General features: G+C 39.5%; 1 protein-coding gene across 1 annotated transcript; it reads left to right on the top strand.

The window, feature by feature from the left end:
• The first annotated feature begins 78 nt into the window (after positions 1–78).
• Positions 79–25,051, top strand: LOC144663553 (rho GTPase-activating protein 32-like). The gene is made up of 19 exons (XM_078524540.1): positions 79–249; positions 480–555; positions 5,115–5,208; positions 6,892–6,950; positions 8,316–8,403; positions 9,309–9,380; positions 11,553–11,635; positions 13,930–14,008; positions 14,363–14,455; positions 15,215–15,337; positions 17,174–17,251; positions 19,087–19,186; positions 19,709–19,802; positions 20,877–20,932; positions 21,038–21,140; positions 21,493–21,588; positions 21,739–21,787; positions 22,337–22,715; positions 23,228–25,051. The coding sequence occupies exons 1-19, from the start codon at positions 213–215 to the stop codon at positions 24,244–24,246; spliced, it is 2,778 nt and encodes a 925-aa protein (XP_078380666.1). The 5' UTR covers positions 79–212; the 3' UTR covers positions 24,247–25,051.
• Positions 25,052–26,719: the final 1,668 nt, after the last annotated feature.

Raw genomic sequence — 26,719 nt, 5'->3', positions numbered from 1 at the left:
AGGGCATCGCGGAATTCAATGGGGATCAAGGGGGGACCACAGGGGATAGACAGGGAGCAGTGAGCCCACGGTGACGTGACGTCATTCAGACACCATAGATTTGCAAATTTCAGTGATGGCGGAGAACTTTGCCGGTCGACAAACAAAGAAAATATCCTCAACAAATGTATGCCATGGCTTCGCCAGGACGTAAAAATCACGAACTTTAGAAAATGACGACTTGGTACACTTCTGTCGCAAGCCCTTCAGGTAATTCATAAAGACGAAACGTCGGCGAATAAGCATTTTTGATATTGCTTCTCTCACACCCAGAAACCAAAAAGAGTTTTATAGCTTTCGGTCGTATTGGTTTTACGCCAGTTGTTTGTCTTTCACAACTTCAAATCTCACTTTTTACAGTTTATACAAGAAAATGCCCTGTATATAAACACGTCCTATTCCACTTAATGGTTTATTTTCTTTCTTTGATCCAATTTTAGGGGCAAATAATTTGGCCGTGTCGCCATCAGATCAAAGGAGTCTTTCTCACACACAGCAACAAAGCGCTGCCGTTAGGTAAGGAAGAATTTTTCTATTTCCTGTCCTGAACGCCTTTTATCGAACCGTCGACACTTCAATTATATAGGTGGTTTCTAACTAAAACGTTTTTGCGTCGAGTGCTTAGCAATCGAACACACCTATTAAATTCTCAAATGGACTGAAATTGTTTATTTTGAGCTTGAAACTCCCGTCTGGAATCAAGTCAGTTTCCCAGACGGCGACAGATAGTATTTTTAGTCAAAGTATTTTGTTTGCTTTAAGCGGCTTAACTTTATTCCTACTTGCTAAATGTCGTCGCCTGTGGCAAATCAAACCTAACAACAACAATAACAACACGAATCCGGTGATCAATATTATATTGTAACTTTCTTAGACCTTCTTAGTTTGATAAAGCTAATCTGAGCTAATTAATTGTGGCTTTTGGAGGTTTTTATATTGGTCAAAAAGTTTATATGTTCCCTTCTGCAATATCTTATGGATATAAGCTTACTGAAAGTTAAAAGCAGACTCTATAAATAAATGCAGGCTTATTTATCATACCTTAAATCAAGTTGGATTAATAATTTAATTTTTGCTTATGTTTTTGGACTTTTGTGCTGTGTATTTTTGTAAACTTGTACAATCTTAGTTGACCTCGTCCAAAATCTTTGATCATAAATGCTTTTCTGTGACTAGAAAATACAAGGATGACTGGCTAGCTTCAGTAGGATGATTAGATCAATGGTTTATCAAAATAGATTTTTATGTCATGCATGTATTTATGTCATAAAAAATGAAATACATGTACAGTGTACATACGACAAGGCTGTTGTAGAAACGAGATGTCAGATACAGCACATATATTTGGGGTGAGAAACTGGCAGGTGCGAAATGCATTATATTTACAAATTTTCAACAATAAAAAATATTGTTTGTAATTATCTATGTTGGGTAGTATTTCTATTTTTAATTCTAATTAACTGAATAATTGAAATGGCAATAATTAATTGTAACCTTATCAACCACTTACAGTAGCAGGGGCTTGCATGATGTGTTTGTCGAAATAGAATGTCTGCTAAAGGTGCCAATATGTGTACATGAATCAAATTAATTTAGTCTATACACCGAATGCAAATATGGCGGACCACTCGGTCGGTGCCTGGGACGAGCTGAATGAAAGCGAGGCTAGTTAGGCTTCGGTGTTTTGTTTTGACAATGCTTTCCCACAAAAGTCTTGTTTATTCTTCGATCTGGTGTGTTTCTTTTCGCTGCGCCTACGAGTTGTTGTGTTTCTGAATTCCACGAGAAATGATAGAAGTGTTCACCGTTTGCCTCTTAGGGAAAAAGTGGATCAATGCAATCCGTTGACACAAAAGAATGGAGTTCACGATCGTCGCGGAAACTATCGAGGTTTGTTCGCTACATTTGGGTTAGAAGATCTTAGAAAAATCATCTAAATGACGAGCTTATGTGGTGTCTGGTGGTGTTCCAGCACGAGTTGCATGGCCAGTACGTCCCCAAGGTAAAGAAAAGCTCCACTTTATATACAGAGACATCCTCTGACTCTCAAAGGAAGTTCATGTCCGACTTTGTCCGCGCGCGTCCGATCCACTCGCACGGAATCGCACGAAACATAATTAATACTAACCAAGTGAATGAACTGCCCCCATAGTTAAAGCTAGTGAAAGCATTGTGCCAAATAAGAACGACTTGGAGCTAAATGTGATCGCTTACACATTTTCTAAGATCTTCTGACCTGAAATGTAATGAACAAACTTAGTAAAAAGTTCGGCGATCGTGAACTCCTTTCCTTCGTCTGATTTCCTCTCAGAGGTGAAAGGGGAAACTTTCTCTGCTGTGGAAGTTTCTTTTCCCTTCAGGTAGCATTAACGAACCCAAAAGCTCGTAGGAAGGTCGAAACTTAACAGGCCATATCGACCACGAAGCAAGGCTTTTCTGGGAAAGCATTGTCAAAACAAAACATCGAGGCCTAACTAGCCTCGCTTTCATGCGACTCGTCCCAGGCACCGACAGAGTGGTCCGCCATATTTGCATTCGGTGTATTGCCACAGACTTAAAAACCAACATGGTCAATTGCTTTTACTGCTAACATTGCCTGTGGTGCTTGAAGTATTGTATTACATATGTTTATAACATGGCTAGCAGGGCTGCGCAACCAATTTCAGTATACGTAAGCGTGCACCACGCTGACAGCATGGACGATAGTTTCAATTGCCAATTTTTTTTCCTCACTCGCGGGTTTTGATGTACTTTTCCACCGGCAATGTTATAAAACTATTAGTTCATGCTTTTAGCTGTACACTATCAAGTTATGGTGCACTTGGGAAGTTTGGAGAGCACTCAAGAAGCTAGAGTTGCTGTTGGCTATCACCTCGAGCAACTCTTACCCTTGTAAAAATTTTACCGCGATCGCGGCGCGTTTTTGGCCGCCGCGATTGGCGCGATCGCGCCGCGATTCGTGCCGCGATTCGCGGCGCGTTTTTGGCCGCCGCGATTCTCGCATCGCGGCGCGATGGGTCGGGAATCGCGCCGCGATTTGGCTTGAATTGCACCGCGATCGCGCCTAAATCTATAAATTTAAAAACAATTATCTTGGCGTTTTGCATACCGACAAAACAAACACACAGACTGTATCGAAACAACATCATTTATTTACGGAAGCTTACAGAAAAAGACGGCCAGTTTCGCTGCCGAGCACAATTAAATTTCGCAAAGCCGGAGAGCGTGATTGAGTCTTTAGTTTACAAGCAAATAAGTGAACAGTTCTTCTGTAAAATGTGAACAACACATACATAACGGCAACTAACCTTTTACTCGTGCTCAAGCGAAAGAAGATGCAAGGATGTGATCTACCAAACGAGCGAACTATCTCTTGCATCTGCGAAGAAGCCGAACCGTCGAAGATGCGCTTTCTTTTCCCCGAAGCTTTTTTAAATAATACAACATTTAAGTCCCAAGCATCAACAGGTACAACTTTGCATTGAATGGTCCTTACCGTCAAAATGTTTTCCTCTTTCCACTGTTCGAGTTTTGCATTTTTTTTATATTCACAGTTTAGCTGTAGTTCAGTCAACAAAGTCCATGACGAAGCGACGAAGCGACGAAGCTGTCGCTCGAATTAACAAAACAAATTCTAGCAGTTTTCACAGAGACGCTTTTCCCTCAAGTTAGGTCGCTTCTAAACTCTTGTTATTCAGAAGCAGCTAAAAAAGAACACATTTTTCCAGTCCTGATTGTGAAGAGAAAACATACCAACTTTCTCGAAATAAAATTTCTTTTCTGCTTGCGATGGCGTAGCGATTGCGTGTACTATGCACTACGTGACCTAACTCAGCCAATCGTAACGCTCAGTTCACGACACCTTGCGGCAAAAGGCGGGAAAGGACTTCGATGTGTGTGGTCTACGATCGTGGTCTACGGGAAGGTAAATATAAAGCTCTAAAAAAAGCTCATTCTGACAGCCTCTTCGGAGCCACAATTAAATTAAATGCCATATAGAGGATTTTTCAATGCAAAAAACGCAATTGCAGCGAATTCCTGATTGTATTTGCATTTGAAGAAAATGGCCGACAGAAATTTGTCATTGGATTGCTCAAAGGTATTAAGGTTCCTCAAAGATAAGAAAAGAAAGAAACAAAGTGTTTGAAAAGATTAAAAAACGGACTGTTAAGAAATAAAAATTCTTATCTTTTAATTTATCTTTACTCATTATCACGCGCCGCTTTGTCGCGCCAGTTCGTCTAGACTAAAACTAAATAAAACTTTTCTCGTGGGAATCACGTCCTCACGGCTCACCGTCACGTAATAAAATGTTTTTCGACATTTTAAATCAAACTAGTTTTATAACTACTTTGATTAGTACTTAAAGTTTATTTCATCAATACAAGTCATGATTTGCGTTACGACCACAGCATGATTTGTGAGAGTTTCAAAGCATATTGACTTTCTCCCGGTGATCGAGAAGTGAGTTCTCGCTGGGAACACTTCCCGAGATTTATTCCAGCCCCCCAAATCGCGGTGCGGTGGTAATCAATCGCGCCGCGATCGCACTCATCACGCCGCGATCGCGACTATCGCGGCAATCGTGGCGCGATCGCGACATTCGCGGCGCGATCGCAACTATCGCGGCGCGTTCGCGTTCATTTACAATCGCGTCACGCACGATCGCGTCGCGATGACAACAAATCGCGGCGCGATCGCGGTAAAATTTTTACAAGGGTATACTTCTTTTATGCTCATAGGCAAAATCGAATAATCAAGATTTGTCCCATTGGAAATCCTGCTTAATCTGAAAGTAACCAGGGTCATTAATACTTTCAGATTCTATGGTATAAGTTAACAATCCTTATTTACTGTTCACTAAAATTTTAGTAGAAACTTGACTAAGTCTTCAAAAATGGTTTGAGAGAAGTCTGTCAAAATATGGTTTTCATTAAACTATCACTCCGTAAACAGAAATGAATATTGACGAGTACACTGTTTCAATGTACTCTTACTCTTCCTTACGGTTTGTTGAGGAATACACTGTATACTTTTACACACTCAGCACATTGAGTATTACAATTTTTTTGCAGAAATTCTAGAATGTTGAAGCTGCCTTTGGGTGCAAGTGGGCCGTCTGCAAGAAGAAGTGTTACTTTGGAAAAGACTTCACCAGTTGAAAGCAAGGTATATTGACATTTAATTTATTGAATTAATAAATATTATCTTATGCTACATGTAGTTATGGGTGCAATAGACCTTATTCACGAAAGCCGCATGTTTGTTTTCGCTTAATATAATGCAAATTAGGCATGTGATTTCTGAGGGGGCCAACAAGCAAATCGGCATGTCTGATAATTTTTTCTTATACCATGCTTTGCTTCCAGTATTGTGGTAGAAATACTTGAAGTTTTACACAATTTTGGCATTTTCAATAAAATGAAAATGGCTTGCTAGTTAACAAAACAAGTAATTGAGCAGTTTTTTCAAACTAACCTTGATAACAAAATCATAATTCCATAACTTGGCATTTAAATGTGATTTTGGCACAGAAAGTGTACTATTTCAACAAGCCAATTTTCCAAGAAACGGCATCATTTCAATGTTTGCCCCCTAGCGGACAACGTGGCTAATTTGCATCATAAATATAAAAACATCAGCAGGGCAGCTATCGTGAATATGGTCTATTAAACTGAAAATGATATCTTCAAAATTTAATGATTTTTTTTTAGTCAGCTCATGAAATAGGAAAAATGAAAAGCATGTATAGCATGGTGTTAAACTTAATATGCACATTTTTTTCTAATTTCTCAAATGCAACAAAATACATGTTGTGATTTAATTTCATACTTGGTTTAAAATTTGTTAAACCCGTTTGATTTTTATTTTTCATTGTCTAATATTTATTATCGTAATCTGAAACAAAGGTAAATAAAAATCAAACTGGTTTAAAAAAAAATTGAACCATTTGAGGAGAAATAAAATTAAACTTCAACATATACATTGTAGCTTACTACATGTACATGCTAACAACATACATGTACAATACATGTTTATCTTGCAAAGAGGCTACTAATATTATTAATACTACTTATGGTGATACTCAAAAAAATTTAAAAACACAAGTCAACTTTTGAAAGACTTGTTTTGGCATGACGTATACCATCTTCACTTTATTGAAAATGATTTTACTTATGCTATACTTTAGACTAGAGTAGAAATAAAGATCATCTGCAGAGATAATGAGTACAAAAAGTTATATAATAGGCATTCAATTTACTATAAAACCTATAAAAATTACATATTATTCATTTCACAAGTCTCAATACAGTGTTCACAATGGCTCACCTTTGGCTAGCCATTCTAAATACCCATGTACAGATTAGCCATTTATATTGTATCTATCACTTTATATAATACCAGTGAAACATAACTTTTGAAAACTGGAGGATTTCTCTTGGCGATATCTTTGGATACACCCCATTTTTGACTGGATTATTTTATTGTGTCACAAACATAAATGTAGAAAGAATTAACAACCAGTAGTAGAAACTCAGCTGTGTTCTATTGGAAATCCGCGAATCTGATTGGTTCTCCCACTGTTTTCTATTCGCTGATAGAAAACAGTCGCGCGCGCGCGTAGCTCTGTAAGTGGTAAATTTTCTTGATTTTTGTCTTCAAAGTGCACAATATTGTAGGTTTTGGACTGCAATCATTTAGAGTTTCTACTAAAACAATTAGACTACTCGCCCTCGTTTTCTATGAGCGATAGTCAACTCGGCTGCGCCTCGTTGACTATTTGCTCATAGAAAACTTGGGCTCGTAGTCTAATTGTTAACTAGTAATCATTATACATGTGTACCTTTTCAGGGTGACTACAAGTACGGTGAAACTGCTATGGGGACTGGTACCTACAGGAGATTATTTAGGTAAGTACTGCTGGCCCTTTCAGCCTCTGTGTTAAAGGGGCTATGTCACGCAATTTTAGATAACTTTGGCACTGACCAACTGTTTATAGAATTAGCTGACAGAAATATCCCAATAACAGCTTAAAACTGTAGAAGAACTCAAAAGAAACACAGAAAGGCCAAAAAGGGGAAATGGATGGGCAAAATTCAAGAAGATTAAAACTGATTGCATTCTAGTACACTTGAAAAACGTTGGGCCAACCTCAATTTGTATGAAAATGTTATTTACAATGCTCAAATCCGGCTTTGTTTTCTTTTGACCTTCTTGTCTGCATGTGTCCTTGAAAGACTAGGCTGTTTTGAATTTTGTATATGTGGACTGAGCCCCAACCTTCCCCAGTTACCATAAAAACCCGCAGATAAGCTGCACCATTTTTCGAAAAATCTTTGTTCGAAGTCGAGGGTGTGGCTTATATGCGGGAACATTTGAAAAAGGTGCCAAAATTTTTCGTGATTTGACACTTTCATAGAAAAGTATGCAAATTAATATTACTTAAAACTGTAAGGGGTACTGGTCATGAGCCCCTAAGAGCTGTTTGCAGTGTCGACGATGGCCTATACTTTCAACACAATAAATATAAATATTGATACCCCACGAGCGAGAAAATACTACGAGTATTTGCGTGGTAGATGCGGAGCATGGCCTACTGTTTCTTCCCTGTTTAGCACTGTCTTTGATGGTTAATTAGCCTAACTGATTACGAAACTCTCTCAATGCAACAAGTTAATCTCCAACAGAAGGCTCCCAAATCTCTTTTTATCGATACGATAGCAACGAAACCCGAACGCCTCCATCTTGTTTTGTTTCTTCGTTCTCGCCCCAGTCCCATTTTTGCGTCCTATCAAATGCCTGGTTACTAAGTTACGAACGTTTATGTATGCTGTCACCGAAGTGTAACGTTTCAACAAATTCAAAACAAAAACTAAAACAAACCCCGAGTCTGCGCAGTACGGACTGGAAATCAGCTTTAAGTCAACTCTCGCCTTGCAGACACCTTACTATTTAGTATTACAGACAACCCGTTATTACGGACAGGAGTTGAATTCCCAGCAAATAAAGAAATTATTACTGAAATTAACTCGCGGCATCATCAGGGTGATTTTACACCAATGATTACATGTACTTAGTCTATGTCAAAAACAATTGCTTTTGTTTTTGGTTTTTTCTTTTTAAAGTTTTTAAGCCTTTTTAGCCTTGTAAAAAGTTATTTTAATACATGTTGCAAATAAGTGCCTAGTTTCTTGCTTATACTATGCTAGCAAATAAGAAATAAGTGCCCAGTTTCTTGCTTATACTATGTTATTCTTAATTCTTTCCACAATTAGACTTCCTGGTGGAAATTCTCGTTTTCCAAGAGTAGAGGACATGCCACATTTTCACTATGACTTTGTTGATCTTGGTGAATCAGTAAAGGTAAGTTGAACATATCACCATTTGATTTAAAAAAGATTTCACTGTGAGCCCTTTCCCAACTAGCCTGTCAAGAGGTCGACAGACAGACAGACAGACAGACAGACAGACAACGTCTACTCCTCTATGTCAGTGTGGAAGAGTTTTTCTGGTCCAGTAGATGGTGTTAAAAAGAAAACTACGGAACTGGCGTGGCGCGCAATTAGCGCGCGCATGCTCAGAAACATTTTAAATTAGTAATTAAGTCGCGAGCATAGTCACGCGTATGACTTTTGCGTGTGCGAGTTTGAATCGAGTTTTTTTCTTTTTGAAGCAGTGTCTTTTTCAGAGATTCGTGCGTAGGTTATTTGTTTTTACCGTGTTACCGTTTGGAGGCGTTATTTGGCCGATTAAACATACTTTCTATTTGAGTTGTTTTGCGTTACCCCTCACGAACAGATGGACCTTACCATTGAAATTGTTTTTTAAAAAGTATCCATTTGTGTCTTGTATGGGAGACAACTTTCCATCCCTTGAATACATGTTGAACCTTAAGTAAATTATGTCCCCTTACAACATGTTTCCCTGTATTTATGCTGTTCCACAGTGTCGTAATTATAATGACACTCATGCAATGAGCTGAGAACAACACAACAACCCTCCAAGTTTATTTTTTTCCTTGTGGCCTGGCCCGCTCTCGTTGGTCCTCGCTGCCCTCTCCCCTTGTCGCCGGCTGGCCTTGGTTCCTTTCGCGCTCCTTCCCGCGCTTTCTCTGGGGGTTGCACAACAGTAGTTTACCAGGCTAAATTTAGTTTTGGACAAATTTGTACTAATGAGGAGATTTAAGAATACCAAAGATTGCATAAATCATGCAAAACAACACTAGCTACTTTTTTTGTCGTTGTTCCTGTTTTTTTTTTTCTGTACAGGTTAGTCTCTTCACAGGCAATGGAGCTGACAAACGATATTATAACGGCAATGAGGAGGAAGGCGCTCTATTGGTTAGTAAAGGCATTGTTTTCATTCAGTGTGAAGGGAAGGGTTGTGTTGTTGGGGATGGAGGAGTCCCGGGGGGGGGGGGCACTTCCTATAGATGGGCTAATGGGGGTGTGCCGCTGGATGGGGTTGCATTTTCACGACTGGACTGACTATAATGAGGTCGCCATTTCAAGCATTTTTTATAGGGTGACTAGAATGGGGTCACACTTTTCTGGGATTTTGAGAGTACGAAAATTCTAGCAAGTTGTGATTTATGAACTGGAAATATTCGCTGAAAAAAATGTTACCATATTTATTGCTGTTGTTCAATATTTGACAAACAGCTCCCAGAAAGTGACTAAGTTGGGGTCGTAAAAATTAAATTTACCCAAAAGTGACTAAGATGGGGTCTATAATTGGCCATAGAATATGACTATAATGGGGTATGGGTTCTGAGAGGCCAGCGGCACATACCCAACAAAAATTTACCCAAGTACCCCCCCCCCCCCGGGGAGGAGTAGAGGGAGAACTACGGTTTGTGAAAAATCTAGAGAGTTTCCACCTTCAAGTTTGTAATCACCAGTCATAAAATATCTTGAGCACTTGTGAATACTCTGAAAGTACACGTTCGTATTCTTGGATTTGACTGGAACTGCATGCAATTTGCAATGGAGGCAATTGCAGGGGTGGGGTGGGGTGGGATGGGGAAAGCATTTAAAACAGCTCAAGAATTCCCTGCATTAGCCTTCACTGTAAGACTTCATAATAGAAAATTTTGCATACTAAAGAAACAACTTGTCAAAGTTTTTAATTTCTGTTATACCTCAGAAAATTATTATCTTTATACCAATTTGTATAAAAAATTTGCCTGCAAATTTCGAAAGTCATCTTTTTCTTGAGATTTCATGCATAAAATCTCATTGCAAGTTTAAGTGTGATGCTGAATCTCCAAATAAGCATAAACTTTTGACAGTGAACTAGCTAAAGTTTTGCGAAGGATCAGTTTTGACCTCAAATACAAGCTAAACTCACAACTTCTCGTAGGAGAAACTTAAAGGTTTCTTTAGGACCCTTTAACGTTTGGTTTCTTTTACGAGACTTTGGGAGCCTGACAAAGCTATTGATTTCTAAAGAAACTTTAGTGCCGCTTCGGTGGGCAAGTGGAACCCCAGGACTAACTCTAAGTTAAATTATTTGTTAACTGGGAGTTGGTAACGGTAATTGCAAAGCCGTAGCGCTTTAAAAAAACACAAAAATTTCGCTACGGCAAAGCTGAAGTTTTGAGCATCAGGCCAAAGAGCCTCACTTTGGTGGAGCTTGTCACGTGCACAGCCATTGTCAATTTGGTTCGTCACGCTTGCAACGGTTTCAGGAGGGAGAGAGAAAAAATGTTTGCAGTAGTGTAGCAGCTTTGTGAACTTGTAATTCTACTGGTCCTCTTGTGTAGCAGTTGTTATTGTTTTGGAGCTAGGGGCATAGTTCTTGTCGTTTGTTTCACTGTTCTCTCAAAAATAGGGATATCTTGCTAGAGCTGCTCTGTATATGACCCCCTAAAATTTAAAGGGCGGAGAATTAAAACAAGAGGCGGCATGTTTCGGTTCCGCAATCTAATCACGTAACAATCGACCCCCCACTTTCGCTCCACATGAATAAAAAAAAGTTAGACTTTCTTGAGATAAGGGCTTGCTTGGTTTTTTTTTTTTTCTACAAAAAAAGAAAACAAAACAAAAACAAACAAATAAGAGTTTCTTGAAATTCAAAGAGGCTTCGACTATCAGAAAGCCCGTTTTTCCCTTTTCTTTTTCTTTTTAAGTAGGTCGCCTCGCTTGGATAGTTTCGTAGAACTGTAATTAACTTTTTAACTGCGGTTTATATTGAAGTCGATATTAGTCTTAATTTACTTTCTAGACAATACGCAATCGTTCACGAGGGACTCCTTGTTGATCTTAATAACTCCGATGATTTCTTTGTTTAAATTTCTACAGCTTTCGCCGTTGACTCTGAATTCAATATCATTTAATATAATATACAAGAAACATTCATCTTGTCTACAAGTGTATTCTTGTGTTGACCTGTGGGAAAAATACAAGTTAGCGTGCTTGATACAAGAATTACAAGGTGTATTGTTTAAGTGTAGTGTTTTTATTTTTCTTCAATGGGAATTTTAACATTTTGATTTTAAAATTTCATCACAGATCAACGTTGTATGCAGAGGAAAGTCGTGGATTTTGACGCGGTCTATTGACAATTTGCGGCTCCTCGATCGAGCACTACACAGGTATGTTCAGTTCCATACTATTAATACAGCAGCACAGCTCTGTTTAGTAAATATAATTTCGTTTATTTATTCGCTTTAATCCTGAATTGACGGGTAGCAACTTCCTTGAATTCACGACAAAAAACACAACATTTTGACATAAACATTTCGATATGTTCTTGTCAACGTAAACATTGCGTAGCCAATTATTTTCGCTGGCTTCTGTCTAACAACAAACTGCAGTATTAGTTAAAGAGTCTTAATAATACAACTGTCGTGTTTTTTCTTGTTATTTTTATTTTGATTGAGACTGATGTATGTTAAAAGGAAAAAAAAAACTCAAGGTAAATTATTTTGGGCTTTTTGCGACGGCTAGAGAAATGATTTGATTTTCACATTCGCGCCGTTTTCCTTTATAAAACCCGTTCCGCTAATTGTAAGAACCAAGGTTCTTATCATTAAGAGTTTAAAAGTCTGAAGTTTATTTAAATTGGCCCTTGTAACACGACCTTGCAAACTATGTTTATAACGAAATTTGAGAGAAACATTGGAGTTTTGAAACTGAAATTCATATCCGCAAAATTATTATGCTTAGAGCAAACTTGTGACAATATCGAGTAGGAAATCAGTCAGACATGAAAAGCAAACGATATATAACTTATTCATTCTGAGAAAGTTTTCTGCATTTGCAGTAGTTGTTTTGATAAAGTTTCACCACATTTCTTCAGTTTCATTGTTCGGAAATGGAAAATGCTAAATTGTAAAAAATATATAATTTTCCTCGATTTTAAATTTAGTTCACACGCATCATTCTAAATCGAAAGTAATTTAACTTAATTTATACCGTGAGGCAGAGAATCACGGAAATTTCAAAAATGCACAAGACATTAAACGATTAATCAAATCAGAGTTTTTTTCGCGTTCATTCAATATTCTAGGAAATGTGTGGGAAATGTGTGGGCCTTCACTTCATCAACAAATATCGGATTGCGCTCTTCAACCCTCCTTAAGTATGGAGTGTTTTTCGTTTGGCTACCGAAGTAGTGTTAAGCTTTCTAATTGGTTAAAAAAAATCGTGTGAAGTTCTAACTAATCAGAACAAACAGCTGTTTTTTTTTCTAACCAATTAGATGCTAGCTTAAGCCTGTTTTCCCGCGCTTGCCGGCGATGGCATGTTTTAAATTCCGCTTCTGATTGGTTAATTGCAGTATCTGCATTTGTTAGATTTTGATTGGGTTACTGTAATTACTGCTGTAGTCATTCATAAAGGCACTTCTATTAGCACGCGATAATCATTTGGAGTTTTCATCAGTTTATTAAACATAAAGCGGATAACACTTTTTTTAAACAATGGGCCTTGTTTTTGTTCATGAGAAAACCCGTGTTGGTACAAAAACTCTGAAATTCTATTCGACATTTGCAGTGTTATCGATTTACTCAGAACACCTGGAGTAGAGCTATAAAGTAGCTGCGCATTAGATTAAAACAAATTGACAAAAGGTCTGGAGCTTAAATAAAAGTGTAAAACGAATGCATTCTTCCGTGTGGATTTTTTTGGAGTCAACTATTAATAATTTCCGTTTATTCTCGAAACTTTCCGGTAGGGGCAAGACAAAACAGTCTTGACGTTCTAGAAATTTAGTAGGAAACCATTACTTTCTGTTCAGGCATTCCAATCGAAATTTTTAGGATTTAGGGCGTAAATGGCAGACACTTTTCGTGTAAGGTACGAAAACATGGCTTTAGGAAGGCGAAAGTTAGTCTTATCCAACCTTATCGTTTCTTTGTATTGTTATGCAATCTCTCCTTGGGAAAGAGAAAGATTGCGTGACGCCTCAAAGACCTTTTACGTTGGAGAGTAACGGTGATACTAATAATAATAATAATAATAATAATAATAATAATAATAATAATAATAATAATAATAATAATAATAATAATAATAACAATGATCTTTCAACAGGAGGCTCCACTCACTAGTGTGGTTTTCAGGGAGGTCCTATAATGGCATAAAAAATGTATTAAAAATCGAAATTATTAAGGTTAAAAAACTATCTAGCTTATACTTAATATTTACATTAATGTTTTGTGTAGGACATTCCTAAAATCTCTTAAAGATATATTTTTATGTTGTTGGCGGCAGTTCATTCCAGTCAGCCAAAGCACTGTTAAAGGATCTAAGAATTCCCCAGTTGGTAACAGATTTTGTAGTTCGAATGATGTCCTTGGAGCGGGTGTTATAGCTATGATAGTCTTGTCCTGATACTAACTTCAAGTAGGTAAGTGCATGAACAAGAAATCTGTTATTTTTGCAGATGCCTTTTTGACAGAAACCACAGCAAGCTGAGATCCCTGGCACGGCTTCCCGAAACCGAGGAGTTTATTAAAAGCCAAGTAGGTTTGCTCTTTGCTCTAACCAGCGCACTAAACATTATTGTGTTTATCGGAGGTGGGGTGATTTTACAAGACTTTAAACACGAAAGAGCATTTTCTTGTCTGATATATTGGCCCCATGGTAACATGCCACTGTTTAGAGTGGCGTTCTATTAAGCGTTTCATTCTGGGAAATGCGTGTAGAATTTCCGATTTTTCGTGACCAGCTGAATTCTTTCTGTAGCAGGTCACACCATCTTTCGCGGGTTAGATAGGAAAGATTACGAGACGAGCCAAAGGCAACCATGGCTCAAGTGAACAGAAAATGTGTCTTTTTTTTTTCTTTTAACAGTTTTTAATTTCTGATTTTTGTAGGAATGTCGTCAGTTACTGCAGGAGTACCTGACAAGATTCTCTCAGCTTGCTGATGATGTCATGAACTGTAGTGCTGTCCTTAACTGGCTTGAGGTGAGTACTGAGCTTTTTTAATTGGTTAAAAAAGACGCGAAATGGCTCCAATCAATCGGAGCATGAAAGATGGGTTTTTTAGCCAATCATACGCAATGCCAAAACTTATTGTGATTGGTTTACGCACTTTTTCCCGCGCTTTGCATCGGTTGTCTGTTTTCCCGCCATTATCGCTGTTACATGGTTGCATGTTTTCCCGCTTTTTTTCATCGGTTGTCTATTTTCCCCCGCTTAAAACTGGTGTATTATTGTTTGTTTTCACGCGCTTTGCACCGGTTGTCTGTTTTCTCGCTTTAAAACTGGCATATGGTTACATGTTTTCCCGCGCTTTCCACCGTATGGCTGTGTGTTTTCCCGCTCCTGGTACCGGTTGTCTGTTTTCCCGCTTTAAAACTGGCATATGGTTACATGTTTTCCCGCGCTTTCAACGAATTGGCTGCGTGTTTTCTCGCTCCTCGGCACCGGTTTCTGTTTGCCCGCGTTTTTTGTCGATATTTCAACTGTTACTCCATTTCATTTCAATAATGGTTCTGATTTAAGCATCCATGTTTCTTTTCCTTTCACTTTTCCGCAAACTCCTCTGTTGTCTTCCCCGTTAACAACTAAAACTATGGAAATGTATGAAAAATGTGTAAATCTCGACCTTGAAATTACAACTTAGAATAGTTTGCCTCAAAATATTTATATGAAAACTACTTTTTTAGATTCGTAAAAATTGTTTTTCTCTTATGCCTGCGTTTCTTTTTTTTTTTACCTCAGCTTGATAACCATGGTAACCACATGTTACTGACAGACGAGTCTTCAATCAACGTGCCTGGAATAGCAGCTGCCCACGTGATCAAACGATACACTGCCCAGGCCGCCGACGAAATCTCCCTAGAGGTATGATAACATTGTAACAGTACATGTACGGTCACGTGGTAGGCGCGTTCGGAGGACTAGCCTCCCATCTGGAAGTGGGGGGAGGGATGGAGTTGAAGGGGGGAGTAGCAAACACTACTTCCAGTTGCTTTTCGCTACAGAAATCGGAGTTTAACGCCGGCTGGCTTTATGAACCATTTATCTTGAATGGCGGATAATTTGTCCTTCTCGCCTGTCGCCTCAAATTATATTCTACAAGATTTGTGACATAGCGTGACCTCCCTCACGTGATCTAGCGTGACCGAAACCGTAGCGTGATTGAAGGCTTTTTTATTTAAACTCATTCTTGGTGTGCAATGAAAAGAAAGACACATTTTCCAGTTTTTCTTGTCACACCTTCTAAACATACCGAGACGAGTATATGAGAATTTTCCGAAACGACCTACGTCACGTTACCACCTACGTGGCGTTTCTTCAAATTTAGCCAAAATGCTTCAAGTTCGTTCGTCGTTCATAATCCATCTTAATCCTCCTCAATCTTTACCATGCTTGTTCCTATTTAGCTTGTCACTTTTATTTTAGTGATGTTCTACCTAAGTAAAGTAAACTGTTATTTTGAAGTTTCTGTCGATATGAAAGTGACTTTACGCACTGTAAAAATGACGTATTATGTTAATCACATTTTACAGGGTTTGAACAATTTGAATAACGTCATTTAACGTGGTTTAGTAATTACTATAACAGGAATTGTGAAATCGATTTGTGACGTGCTCTCTTGTGTCACGTATATCATTTCTTACGTTTATAATTTGGTTGAAAAGATCTTGTGACGTATTGCCTTTGTTGAATTGAGTTTGTTCGTTGCCATGGGTGAGCGACTTTCAAGGGTTTCCGCCCGTGACGACTTTAGTCACGTTTTGCCTCGCGTAACTTCCGTTACTCTTTGTTATTTTGGGGGTAACCGTGAAAAAAATCACTAGCCAAGCGGGTTAGTGCTGCAAAAATAACAAATCGCATGAACAGGTCCAGATTAAAATAGGTGAAATGAATGAAGTATTCAGTGGCGAAACAAACAACATTTAGGAAATGCGTGAATAAGTGGGTTTTTTTTACTTGGGTAAAGTATCTTGAAATCCAGTGAGGCTGAATTTCTGTCCTAAAAATGTGTTCGTGGAAGTAAGAGGCACTGCTAGACTGTTACCATGGCAATGTCGTTTGATATAGACTAAGCTATCGTACGCGTAGATTAAAAATATAATCCTATCTCAGTTAAATTCGTCTTAGATTATCACTCAAATTACAGTGTTTTACATCTATAATTTTTTATTGCTCTTTTTAAAATCGCTTGAAGCGCACGTCTTGACGTCATTCTTGCAGTAGCTGTGTAGTCACGGGTCACGTGGTTTTAAAATTGCATGTCAAAAAGTTGATTGATGGCAAGATAAGCAAATTAATGTTTTCAATAATTTGACAGCAATTTACGTGCTTCTGCAGCATAGCAAAATTAAATAGGTCATCTTCTTTTACAATTAAATAACACCCTTGTTATTAAGTAAGTGGCTGAGTAGAAAGGATGTTTTTAGAACTCCTACGGCGGAAACCGCTCAGTCGTAATTATTACGCAATTTTCGGTGTTTTAGCGTATGACTTGAGGCGCTTGACGTAGGAATAAATTTATTCCGCTTAGCGTAGCATATCCGCTTTGTTATATCGCATGGAAACATTTCAGAAATCCAAAAATGATTGATAACAATTAGTCTCGCATGGCAAAGACCTCCCTGTAGTTGGCAGCTTTTCATTCACCTTTTGCCGTGCTTCTGTTAAAACTTTGTTTCATTTCTTGCAACACTGTTGCAGGTTGGCGGGATAATATCAGTGATTGATATGCCCCCTGTGGACGAGAGTCTGTGGTGGCGAGGAAAACAAGGATTTGAGGTATGTACTAAATGCTGAGCTATCGAAATTTCACGCCGTTATTTTCACCGAGTGGAAGCAAATTTGACGAAGTTGCATCAACAAGGACGAAACCCATCAAAGTGACTTGACACTTATGTAATCGTGAAACGCATTTAAAGGGTTTCTAAACAACATTGAATGTTGTGGTCAAAATTGTTTACAATGTTTTCAGTGTGCAGTTTGTCTTATGCGTAGTATTTATGTAAATATTTACAAGTATCGTTTTATTTTGATTCAATATTGTTGTAAATAACAGAAGCGGAAGTTAAAAGCTTTTCTTGTTTTATTTAATCTAAATTCTTAGCTTGGATCATTCGTTTTCTCGATAATGAAGCTGTTTGTTGTTTTTAGTTTTATTGGATTTCAATTAACGGTTCAGGGAGCAGCGTTAATTACAACCAAGTAATCTCATTTTTGAGATGCCTACGTGGTTAGCAAAACACCGTGTATGTTAGAAGTCTATTGAGTTTCCAGCTGCTTTAAGAACATTCATGCTTTATTTTAATCGATTTAGAGTTTGTTGTAGTTGTTATACACTTTTTAAAATTATTTTCCTCTGTTTCCAAGTATGTTTACGCTTCATGTCCTAAAAGGTCTTCTTAATTTTGATCCAAGGCAATGCAAGGCGCCGTTCTGTGTGCCAATCTCAAAATACCGTAAAATGCTAGTTATAATGTACATGTGTCTGCTAACAAAAAACGTAATGACTCTCCGATGCTAACTTACTAACGTGTGACGTCCTCACAAAACCTTTTACTTAAATTAACAATTAAACTACAACCCCCATTTTTTTTCTAAGCGGGCTTAGTCGACAAGGCGCAGCCGAGTTGACTATTGCTCACAGAAAACGAAGGCGAGTAGTCCAATTGTTTTAGTAGACACTCGGAGGAATTGTAGTCCAAAACCAACAATGTTTTTGTATCAGGGGGGGGGGGGGGGGGGAAGAAACGAGGTCTGGGACCGAGTAGCGATGCTCTCACAACTTGCAAAGCGATCAATTCACGATGTAGTCAGCGGTTTTTGGACGATGATGCAACAGGCAATCTTTTCCCGCGAAATGGAAGCTGCTATGTCGTGGAATCACTTATTATAAAGGGGTTCAATTCTCTTAACTAAAAATCTAAAAGCAGCTGTTTAAATCCGAAAATTTCGTCATCGTCGTGTAGTTTTAAGAACGCAGAATTTTGTGATGCCGTGCTACTTTTCAGTGCTGAAATGCAAATGTTTGTACCACGATTTTCAACTGGCCCACATGGGGATTGTGAATGAAGTAAAACAAAGAAAGACCAAGTCAACAAACAACTTCGAAACAATAGAGCAAGAACAATAGCTCCGACTAGAGCGGGAATATTCATCGCCAAACCTGTCCGGAGAAATTTTCGCTGCTTTAAAGACAAAACTTAGAAAGTCTTTTTTATTACTACATATATAAAAAAATCGAACTCTCTCACTGGTCCCATGTTGTTATTGTTTTGGCAAGTTCACAAAGAAAGGAGCTGCTCATGCGCCTTAGAGACATCCGCTGACTACCGCCCCGATGATTGCTTTGCAAGTTGTGAGAGCATCGCTCAGATTTCATATAAGAGAATGTATGGGAAGTTGCTTCCCCCCCCCCTGTTTTGTATTTTTAAGCCAAAGTCAACAATAATTGTGCCTTTTAAGAGTAGCACGCGCGCACACGCGCGATTGTGCTTGTGGGTCAGGCTGTTCAATTTGATGAATTTCGCAATTCTCCTCACCTCTTTGCTTGACAATGTATTGGTAACTTAAGGAGATTTTAGATTTAATCGCTGAATATTTTGCGTTGTTTTCAGGTTGGATTCTTTCCCAGTCAGTGCGTTGAAGTCATTGGTGACAAAACGGACGGTCACGCAACGCTACCCGGTCACACGGCACCTTCACACATGACGCCAGGTTTGTTTACTTGTCACGGTGTAATACTGGGGACAATTTTGATGTCGCGGTGTCTAATCTGAGAGATATGTTAGGAAAATCGCTCAAATGCCAGATAGTTCGAAAAACGCAGCTAGACTGTTTCGTGCATGGTGTAAGGTGCTTTCGATAGTTTTTAGGAGAACGAGAATGTACTGAAATCTAGCGATCGGCGGCTGTCTGTCTGTCTGTTTTCCTGCCTGCCTGTTTGTCTGTCTGTCTGTTTTCCTACCTGTCTGTCTGTTTGTTTTCCTGCCTGTCTGTCTGTCTGTCTGTCTGTCTGTCTGTCTGTCTGTCTGTTTATCAAGTGCCAATCACCCAAGCCTAAAACGTATTGATGATTTGTCGTATGCCTACTGATATCTATCGCGTAGAACGCGATGATTTATAACCGTGACTTTAAAGTTAAACTGTAAACCATAGCTCCACACAGAGCTCTCGTCCCCACTAGGCAAACCAAAAGAATGATGTAAAAAAGTTGATTTATTTTCCTCCTTCCTTTAGTTGCCAAGAAGCGAGGGAAAATTGTGTCGTTTTTGAGGTTGTTCTTGTCTTCTCGCCCGTCGAAGGCGCGGCTGATGCAAAGTGGTATCCTAAAGTAAGTCAATTGTCGCTTTTATCTATAACTGCCATATTTGGCATATTGCTCGAAAAACTGCCCGAAAATTTTACGAATGGTGTTATCCAATAAGATCATAGCACAAACACTGGCGAGTAACCCGACAGCCCAGTTCATGGTAAATTTATCCATTTAAAACTGAAGCAAACCATTCGGCTTTCGTCTTAAATAGTCCTTATATCTGCAAAAGTCCTTGAAAATTTGAATGGGTCTGCAAAAGCCATTGAAATCTGAAACGGCATTGTCAATGTTTGAAAAAGAAACTGGATTACTTGTTGGTAAGTCTAAAGCACTGGCCAAACGGTAACACAAGTGGACGCAAGATGTCGCAAGTTGAACTTGCGTACAGACTTACGTTGGGTGGCCAAACGGACTCGCAAGTTTAGTCGTCTTCTTGCGTTGCCGTTTGGCCAGGACTTGCGTGCACTTGCATTGACTTGCGTTCACTTTGGTCGCGATCTAATTTGCACGCAAGTCAACGCATGTCTTTCACCGTTTGGCCACCCAACGCATGTCAACAAAATTTTGGCAGTTTACTCCAAATACTGAATTGCAGGCGTAGCATTTTAAATGGATTTTTTTGCAAACTTGCGTGCACTTGCGACTACACTTGCGTGTCCGTACGCAAGTTCAAATTGCAACAACTTGCGTCCACTTGCGTTATTATAATGCTCTGAGAAGGTTGACCAGGCGGCGATAGAACTCTTGAAATAAAAGGCATTAAAAAACGATTACAGTCATCTCAAACTTGCGTGCACTTGCGACGAAACTTGCAAGTCTGTACGCAAGTTCAACTTGCAACAACTTGCGTCCACTTGCGTTATTATAATGCTCTGGGAAGGTTGACCAGGCGGCGATAGAACTCTTGAAATAAAAGGCATTAAAGAACGATTACAGTCATTTCTCACTGTAGCGGACACCTTTGGGGCCACAATTTCGAGTCCGCAATGGGGAAAGTCTGTAGTGGCGAGAGTTATTATTAGTAATGCTTATTCGCCGGAACTTCAACTGTTGTCCGTAATAACAGAGTGTCCGTTTTTTGTTTGCTTTCAGGGAACGGACGTTTGGTTGTGACTTGGGTGAACATTTAGCCAAAACGAATAGCCAAGGTGAGGAAACGTATTTTAATCAAAGCATTAAGAAGCATCGGAAAATTACACACAAATAATGTAGCTTTATTTTAGATGTAACAGAATTTATTGTTGTTGTTTCAGTTCCTCTGGTGTTAGCCAAGTGCGCTGAAGTGATAGAGAAGAATGGTATCGTGGATGGAATTTATCGTCTCTCTGGCATGTCATCTAACATTCAAAAACTCAGGTAAGGCTTTGTTTACTTTCGTTGCTGGGAGAAACACGGGAAGCCCTCAATGCTCCTAGTCAATTCCTGTAACGAAAACGTGAGTTAGGTGCTTACACCGTACAGTACACTTGCCTACAAGTCGAGCTCACAGAGCGCGAAGCGCGAGCCGTTGGCACTAGGTTCTACTACCGGAAACGAGAAGCGAACGACTTTTAGAAAGTCTAACCGTAGAGCCAAACACTCTCCAAGTCCAATTTTACTATTCTTTGAATACAGTTGATTTACCTAGCTGACTGCAAGGTTATGGAGGTCAATATATCGAGAAGGTAGATATGGATCACTCATTGTTAACAAGAGTTTTATTTCCCAGGCTGGCATTTGATGGAGACGAGCCACCCGACCTTCTAAAGGAGTGCTATATCCGGGACATTCACTGCATCAGCTCTTTGCTCAAGATGTACTTCAGGTAAGGCCACTTGGAGTGTCCTTTTGATGTCAGCGCAGAGTTGAGGTGTACGATAATACGAGCTTAGTAGCTTTGGTTTGCGTTTGCTAATCTGATATGTGGAACTGTTATTTCTAAAGTCAACGGTAACACCTTTTAATTTGTTCGCAGAGAGCTACCTAATCCGTTGCTGACGTATCATCTTTACGACAAGTTTGTGGTAAGCTTAACTTAATACACTAGACCTAGAATTTAGAATCAGAAAACAAATTTCCTTGTTTCTATCGAGTCAGAAACACGAGTAAAAGTTTGGGCGAAGGAGAAATGCTGTTGTTTTCTAAGGGCAGATGAAAAAAATAACCTACGTTTCATAGTTGAGAAAATGGGCAGCAATGTTCGTCCGCGGACATTATTTGCTGCGACGAAAGAACAGGTTTCCAAGTATGAAGTTGGAGAAAAACTCTGTGAATTTTCGATAATTTCTATGGACAAAGTTCATTGAATATTTTGAAAGTCCAAAAAATAAGTTTTTAATGCCTTTTTGTCCTTAACGTTCGTTTGTTCATTTATTTTGCTGTTTCTTTCAAGAAGATGCGTTTTACATATTAAAGAATGACCAGCACAAAATTACGACATTTTCGTAAACTTGTAGATATCGCTAGATAACTAACTTCTTACACCAAAGCGTTTTTAGCTCGAAAGCGATCGCCAAAACGTGGTCTGGGTGCTAGATAACTGCTTACAGTGTTCCACCATGTTTACATTTCAGGCCGCTATCCAAATAACGGACGAATCAGAGCGTCAAATTGCCGTTCATCACGTGGTACAGCAACTTCCACCACCACACTACAGAACACTGGAGTATCTGTTACGTCACTTGGCGCATGTCGCCTCTTACTCTCCCCAGACCTCCATGCACGCCAAGAACCTTGCCATTGTGTGGTCACCAAACCTCTTGCGGCCGATGTCCATGGAGAGTGGAGGCGTGGCTTTGCTGCAAGTCAACGTGCAAGCTATCATAGTAGAATACCTTATAAGGAATGTGCACGTGTTTTTTGACGAGCACGCGGCGGCGGCGGTGATTGTGGCGAACCCGCGTTACTCTGACAGTTCATTGGACAGACAACGAAAGGTGGTCGCCGATAACGGTAAGGAGCATTGTCACGTATTGGTACTTAACGTGACATTGTAAGGATGTGTGACAACCTAGATTTTCTTTGTTTATTTTTTGTTTTCCGACCTTTCAAATGAGCGTAAAAATCTTATCGAGCTCTGGCCGGGGCACTGCGTCGTGTTCTTGGGCAAGACACTTAAATGTAATAGTGCCTCTTTCAACCCGGTGTATAAATGGGTACCGGCGAATTTACTGCTGAGAGTAACCGTGCGATGGTCTAGCATCCAATCCAAATACTCCTAGTCGCTTTATGCTACGGAAACCGGGATAAGTTCCGACCTGATGAGCTACTAGGCTCCTATGCAGACTACCTTTTTTCATTATCGTGCAAATCTAGTTTATTTCCATACGAAAGGTTGTTCAGCGGGAGTAGATTTTTCTCGTTATATACCTTGACAGACGGTTTCTGCCCCTCCCTCCCTCCCTCATTTGGGTTACAAGTAAACAAAGAAATAATTCCCCTTTATTTATCGCCGTATATTGCAGATATTGCCGGAGCCCCTTCCATTGGTCCAAGGATGGCTTCATTGTCAATTTCCCCGCCAACTAAACTAATATCACTTGAAGAAGCCCGTGCACGTGCCCAGACCACGCCTTCGAGGCCCACAACGAGGTACGTGCGAGCCACGGCTGTGCAGCAAACCCCTGAGCGATCTGAGTCCCCCATGTACCGTACATCAGTCGAAGTCCCTGCAAGAAGGAAGACAAGCGATGGGGCCGTGAGCGGGCGCAAGTGGAAGAGCCTTTTCCAGAAAGGTAGGAGCTTGGACAATTCGCAGTCCGTGGCCAAAATTCAGGAGACAAGCCAAGGGACATATTTTAGTGTCATGCGCGAGCCTCGACCTCAGCGTGACACCGCCGAAGGAGTGCGTCAGGCACGCAGCGCGGAGAACGTCAGTGATGCCCCGAGTGATACGGGACCCCGGCCTGTTAGGGCCAGGCATGTGCGCACTGATGTAAAGCATGACGTGAGGGAAATAAGGACTCCTGTTCACCAACCGGTCACGATATCGTTTAGTCACCAACCCGTGCGGGAACGCTCGCAAACCACGGGCGAGGTGCACATTAGAAGACACCCGATGTTGACTTCATTCAAACGGGTGTCATCTGATCAAACTGTTTTCTATACTAAAGTGGAATATCATCCTACGAGAATTAATCACCGGAGAGCGTCGACGGGTGGTGAGGAGCTCGAGGTCTCCATGCGGAGGCGAGAGGTCCCGAACCCTGAGCAACGTCCGGTGTCGGTTTACGACAATCGGCCGATCTCGATATACGATAACGAGCCGACAGCGTATCGGTATTCCTCGCCGGTGTTCGCGCAAAATTACTGCGCGATACCCGAAGAGAAGCACCGCTACTCGAACCCAGTGGACATGGCCACCCCTCCCCTGAAGAGGACAACCAAGGGGAGGTTGTCGGACAAGCAGATTGCCATCACTGGAGCGAGGCTTGCACATGCGTCTCTAGTGCCTTGCTCTAACACCGGCAGACCGATGCACTGAATGAGATACCGTGAAGTTGTAACAGTCACGTGCTCTGGTTTACGGTCATGTGATAGCTGTCAAGAGTCGTGTTGTACTTCTCAAGCATTTTAATATTGTGAAGAAGATTATTTATTTTGAAGTGATCCAGCTCTTATGGCTGTCAACTGATCTTTCACTGGATTTAATTGTTCGGGGAAAACGCAGGGATAATTGCAGTAAATGTTTGGGCCTTTTATGTCTTTGACAAGCTGTAATTTATTAAAATTTGCCGAAGGTGTCGGATTTTCAAATTTTAGAATATCTGCCGTAGAAACATATTGTGTTGTTCTTATTTGCTCCAGTTGTCTAAGTCACTTTTAGGAATCTCTTGTCAAACTCGGCAGCTTGCGTATTCAGTTTTAATGTGAAAAATTGATATGCATTCTAGTTTTTTAGCACTTTCTGGAGGCAAAACTTTCACGACAAATTCCTTTGAGAAAACACGTTCGTTTTGATTCGAATTTCATTCAAATTTACTGCAGTTTATACAGAACGTAAAACTTCTAGACACTTACTGCTTTTGTTCCTTACCCTACCCCACACGCTCCAAACAACATTTCAGTGAAGGTATTAGGGTGTGGACGTTTGGTGCCGCTTCTATGAAGTACTAATTTTACCAGATTGGTGGTGTTTTGAAGGAGGCGGGAGAAGTACGAAAAAAAACTCTGTGTTGTTTTCAGTTGAATCTGAAATAGCCAAACACACAGCAACGCATATTTCATGAAATTTTGAATTGCAAATATTTTTTAATTTATCATGAAAATAATATTTTTAAGCCTTTAAAGCGTGTTTTAATATAAATCTTAAATGTAAATATTTTAAGAGTTGGCGATAATATAATTTTCACTGAATCGTCTCGTTCTAGAGATGGGCGGCCGAAAGAGTTTAATTGAGGTGAGGCCTGTTGAATTGCGATTTGTTTTTCTTTTGCACCCCTTCCCCACTCCCCCTTCTCTTTGCATTACAGTTAAAACCCGCGAGTAAAAAACCTCAGTGACATTTAGGAACCTGTTAGGCTAAAATTTGCCAGCTATACACCCTCTTTATAAGAACCTCTTAAGCCTAAAATTTGGAAACAGTTCAGTTGTTATTTTCTAAAATATCATTAATAAAAAAATGTTTACTTATGGAAAAATAAGATAAGTCAACATTCTGAATCCTTCTTTTGAGATATACCTAACCTAAGAGCCTGACCACTCCAGTTGCAAGGTACATGCCATTGTTGAAAATTATGAAATAATTTTATGGAGCAATCAAATGAATAAACATAAAATGATACGCAAAATTCATATAAGGAAAAGGCAGAATACCGATATAAATTCCATTAGCAGCAATGTAAATTTTTCTTGAGAAAATCAGAACCTAAATACCCTAAATTTGTGTTTATTACCCTTTATGTAATAACCTATTTAAGCTAACCTGGATAAATTAGGTTCTTACTCGCGAGTTTTTACTGTATTTGAGTTTTAAATTTTTAACTTCACAGGTTTGATAAGCAAGTCGCATTCAACGGTGCTGTATTTTGTCATTCCTTTGATACTGTTCTTAAACTCTTAAGAGTGATTTTTTTAACACTGTGAAGTATTGAAGATTGTATTTCAATTTCATCTCAGCTCTCTGTAAATGTGAAATTTTGAACAATGAGCTGGTTGGCAAACGTCTAGTAAGGAATGAGTCATTAAACCCTAAAAGAAAGCGTGGATTTTGTTGTGTTGTCAATTTGTAGGACGTCTAGTTTTAAATAAGGTCTATTAATTCCTCTGAAAATGCCCCATCTGATATGAGCCCCTGAAAACGTAAAGATTTCAGTGCCCTTCCTAACTATCCATGCTCTTTATAGAAATATCTATTTTAATCATAAAAAATCTCGAATCTGATTGGTTCTTAACACGCCCCATTTTTCACCAAGCGCGCAGCTGAAGTGTCCAATAACAAGGTGTCCAGTACAGTGGAACCCCGATATAACGATATGCCAAGGGGGCAGTAAAATTATATCGTTATATCGAGGAATCGTTATATCGGGGTTCCGTCCCATACATTTTACTATTGCCGGGACATAACATATTCATCGTTATATCGGGAATATCGTTATATCGAAGATCGTTATATCGGGGTTCCACTGTATAAACAAAATGTAACGAGGGCCTCACAAGGGGGCGGGGCGGGGGCATATTCCCTTGTTACAAAAAATTTACCTTGTGTTCCCTTAAAGTATTTTGTAGATTTTTGTAAGCTCTGTTCCCTAAAATATCAGAAACACAGCTTTTGTTCCCATGTTCCCAGCTTTATTTTCCTTTTGTTCCCTTGTTTCCATTTATTTTACGGCTATGAGCTGCTATGTCCCCTTGTTCCCTAAAACTCCTGGGGGAGCCTCAATAACGGTGTCAAATAATTGTCTAATTTTCTTCTCGAATTCTGTTATAGTTATGATTAATATTGGCAGTAGAACTTC

This window comes from Oculina patagonica, chromosome 8, assembly GCF_052425735.1.
Source record: "Oculina patagonica isolate OP01 chromosome 8, crgOcupat, whole genome shotgun sequence".
NCBI classification, from domain to species: Eukaryota; Metazoa; Cnidaria; class Anthozoa; order Scleractinia; family Oculinidae; genus Oculina; species Oculina patagonica.
Note: the sequence above shows the minus strand (reverse complement) of the source record. Positions and strands in the feature narration are given on the sequence as shown.

Bases quoted from the DNA above. Each gene is read 5' to 3' on its own strand.
- LOC144663553 (XM_078524540.1), top strand. From the start codon at position 213: ATGACGACTTGGTACACTTCTGTCGCAAGCCCTTCAG. The intron at 6,951-8,315 runs GTAAGTACTGCT...TTCCACAATTAG, and splicing joins ACCTACAGGAGATTATTTAG to ACTTCCTGGTGGAAATTCTC. The intron at 21,141-21,492 runs GTAAGGCTTTGT...TTTATTTCCCAG, and splicing joins TCTAACATTCAAAAACTCAG to GCTGGCATTTGATGGAGACG.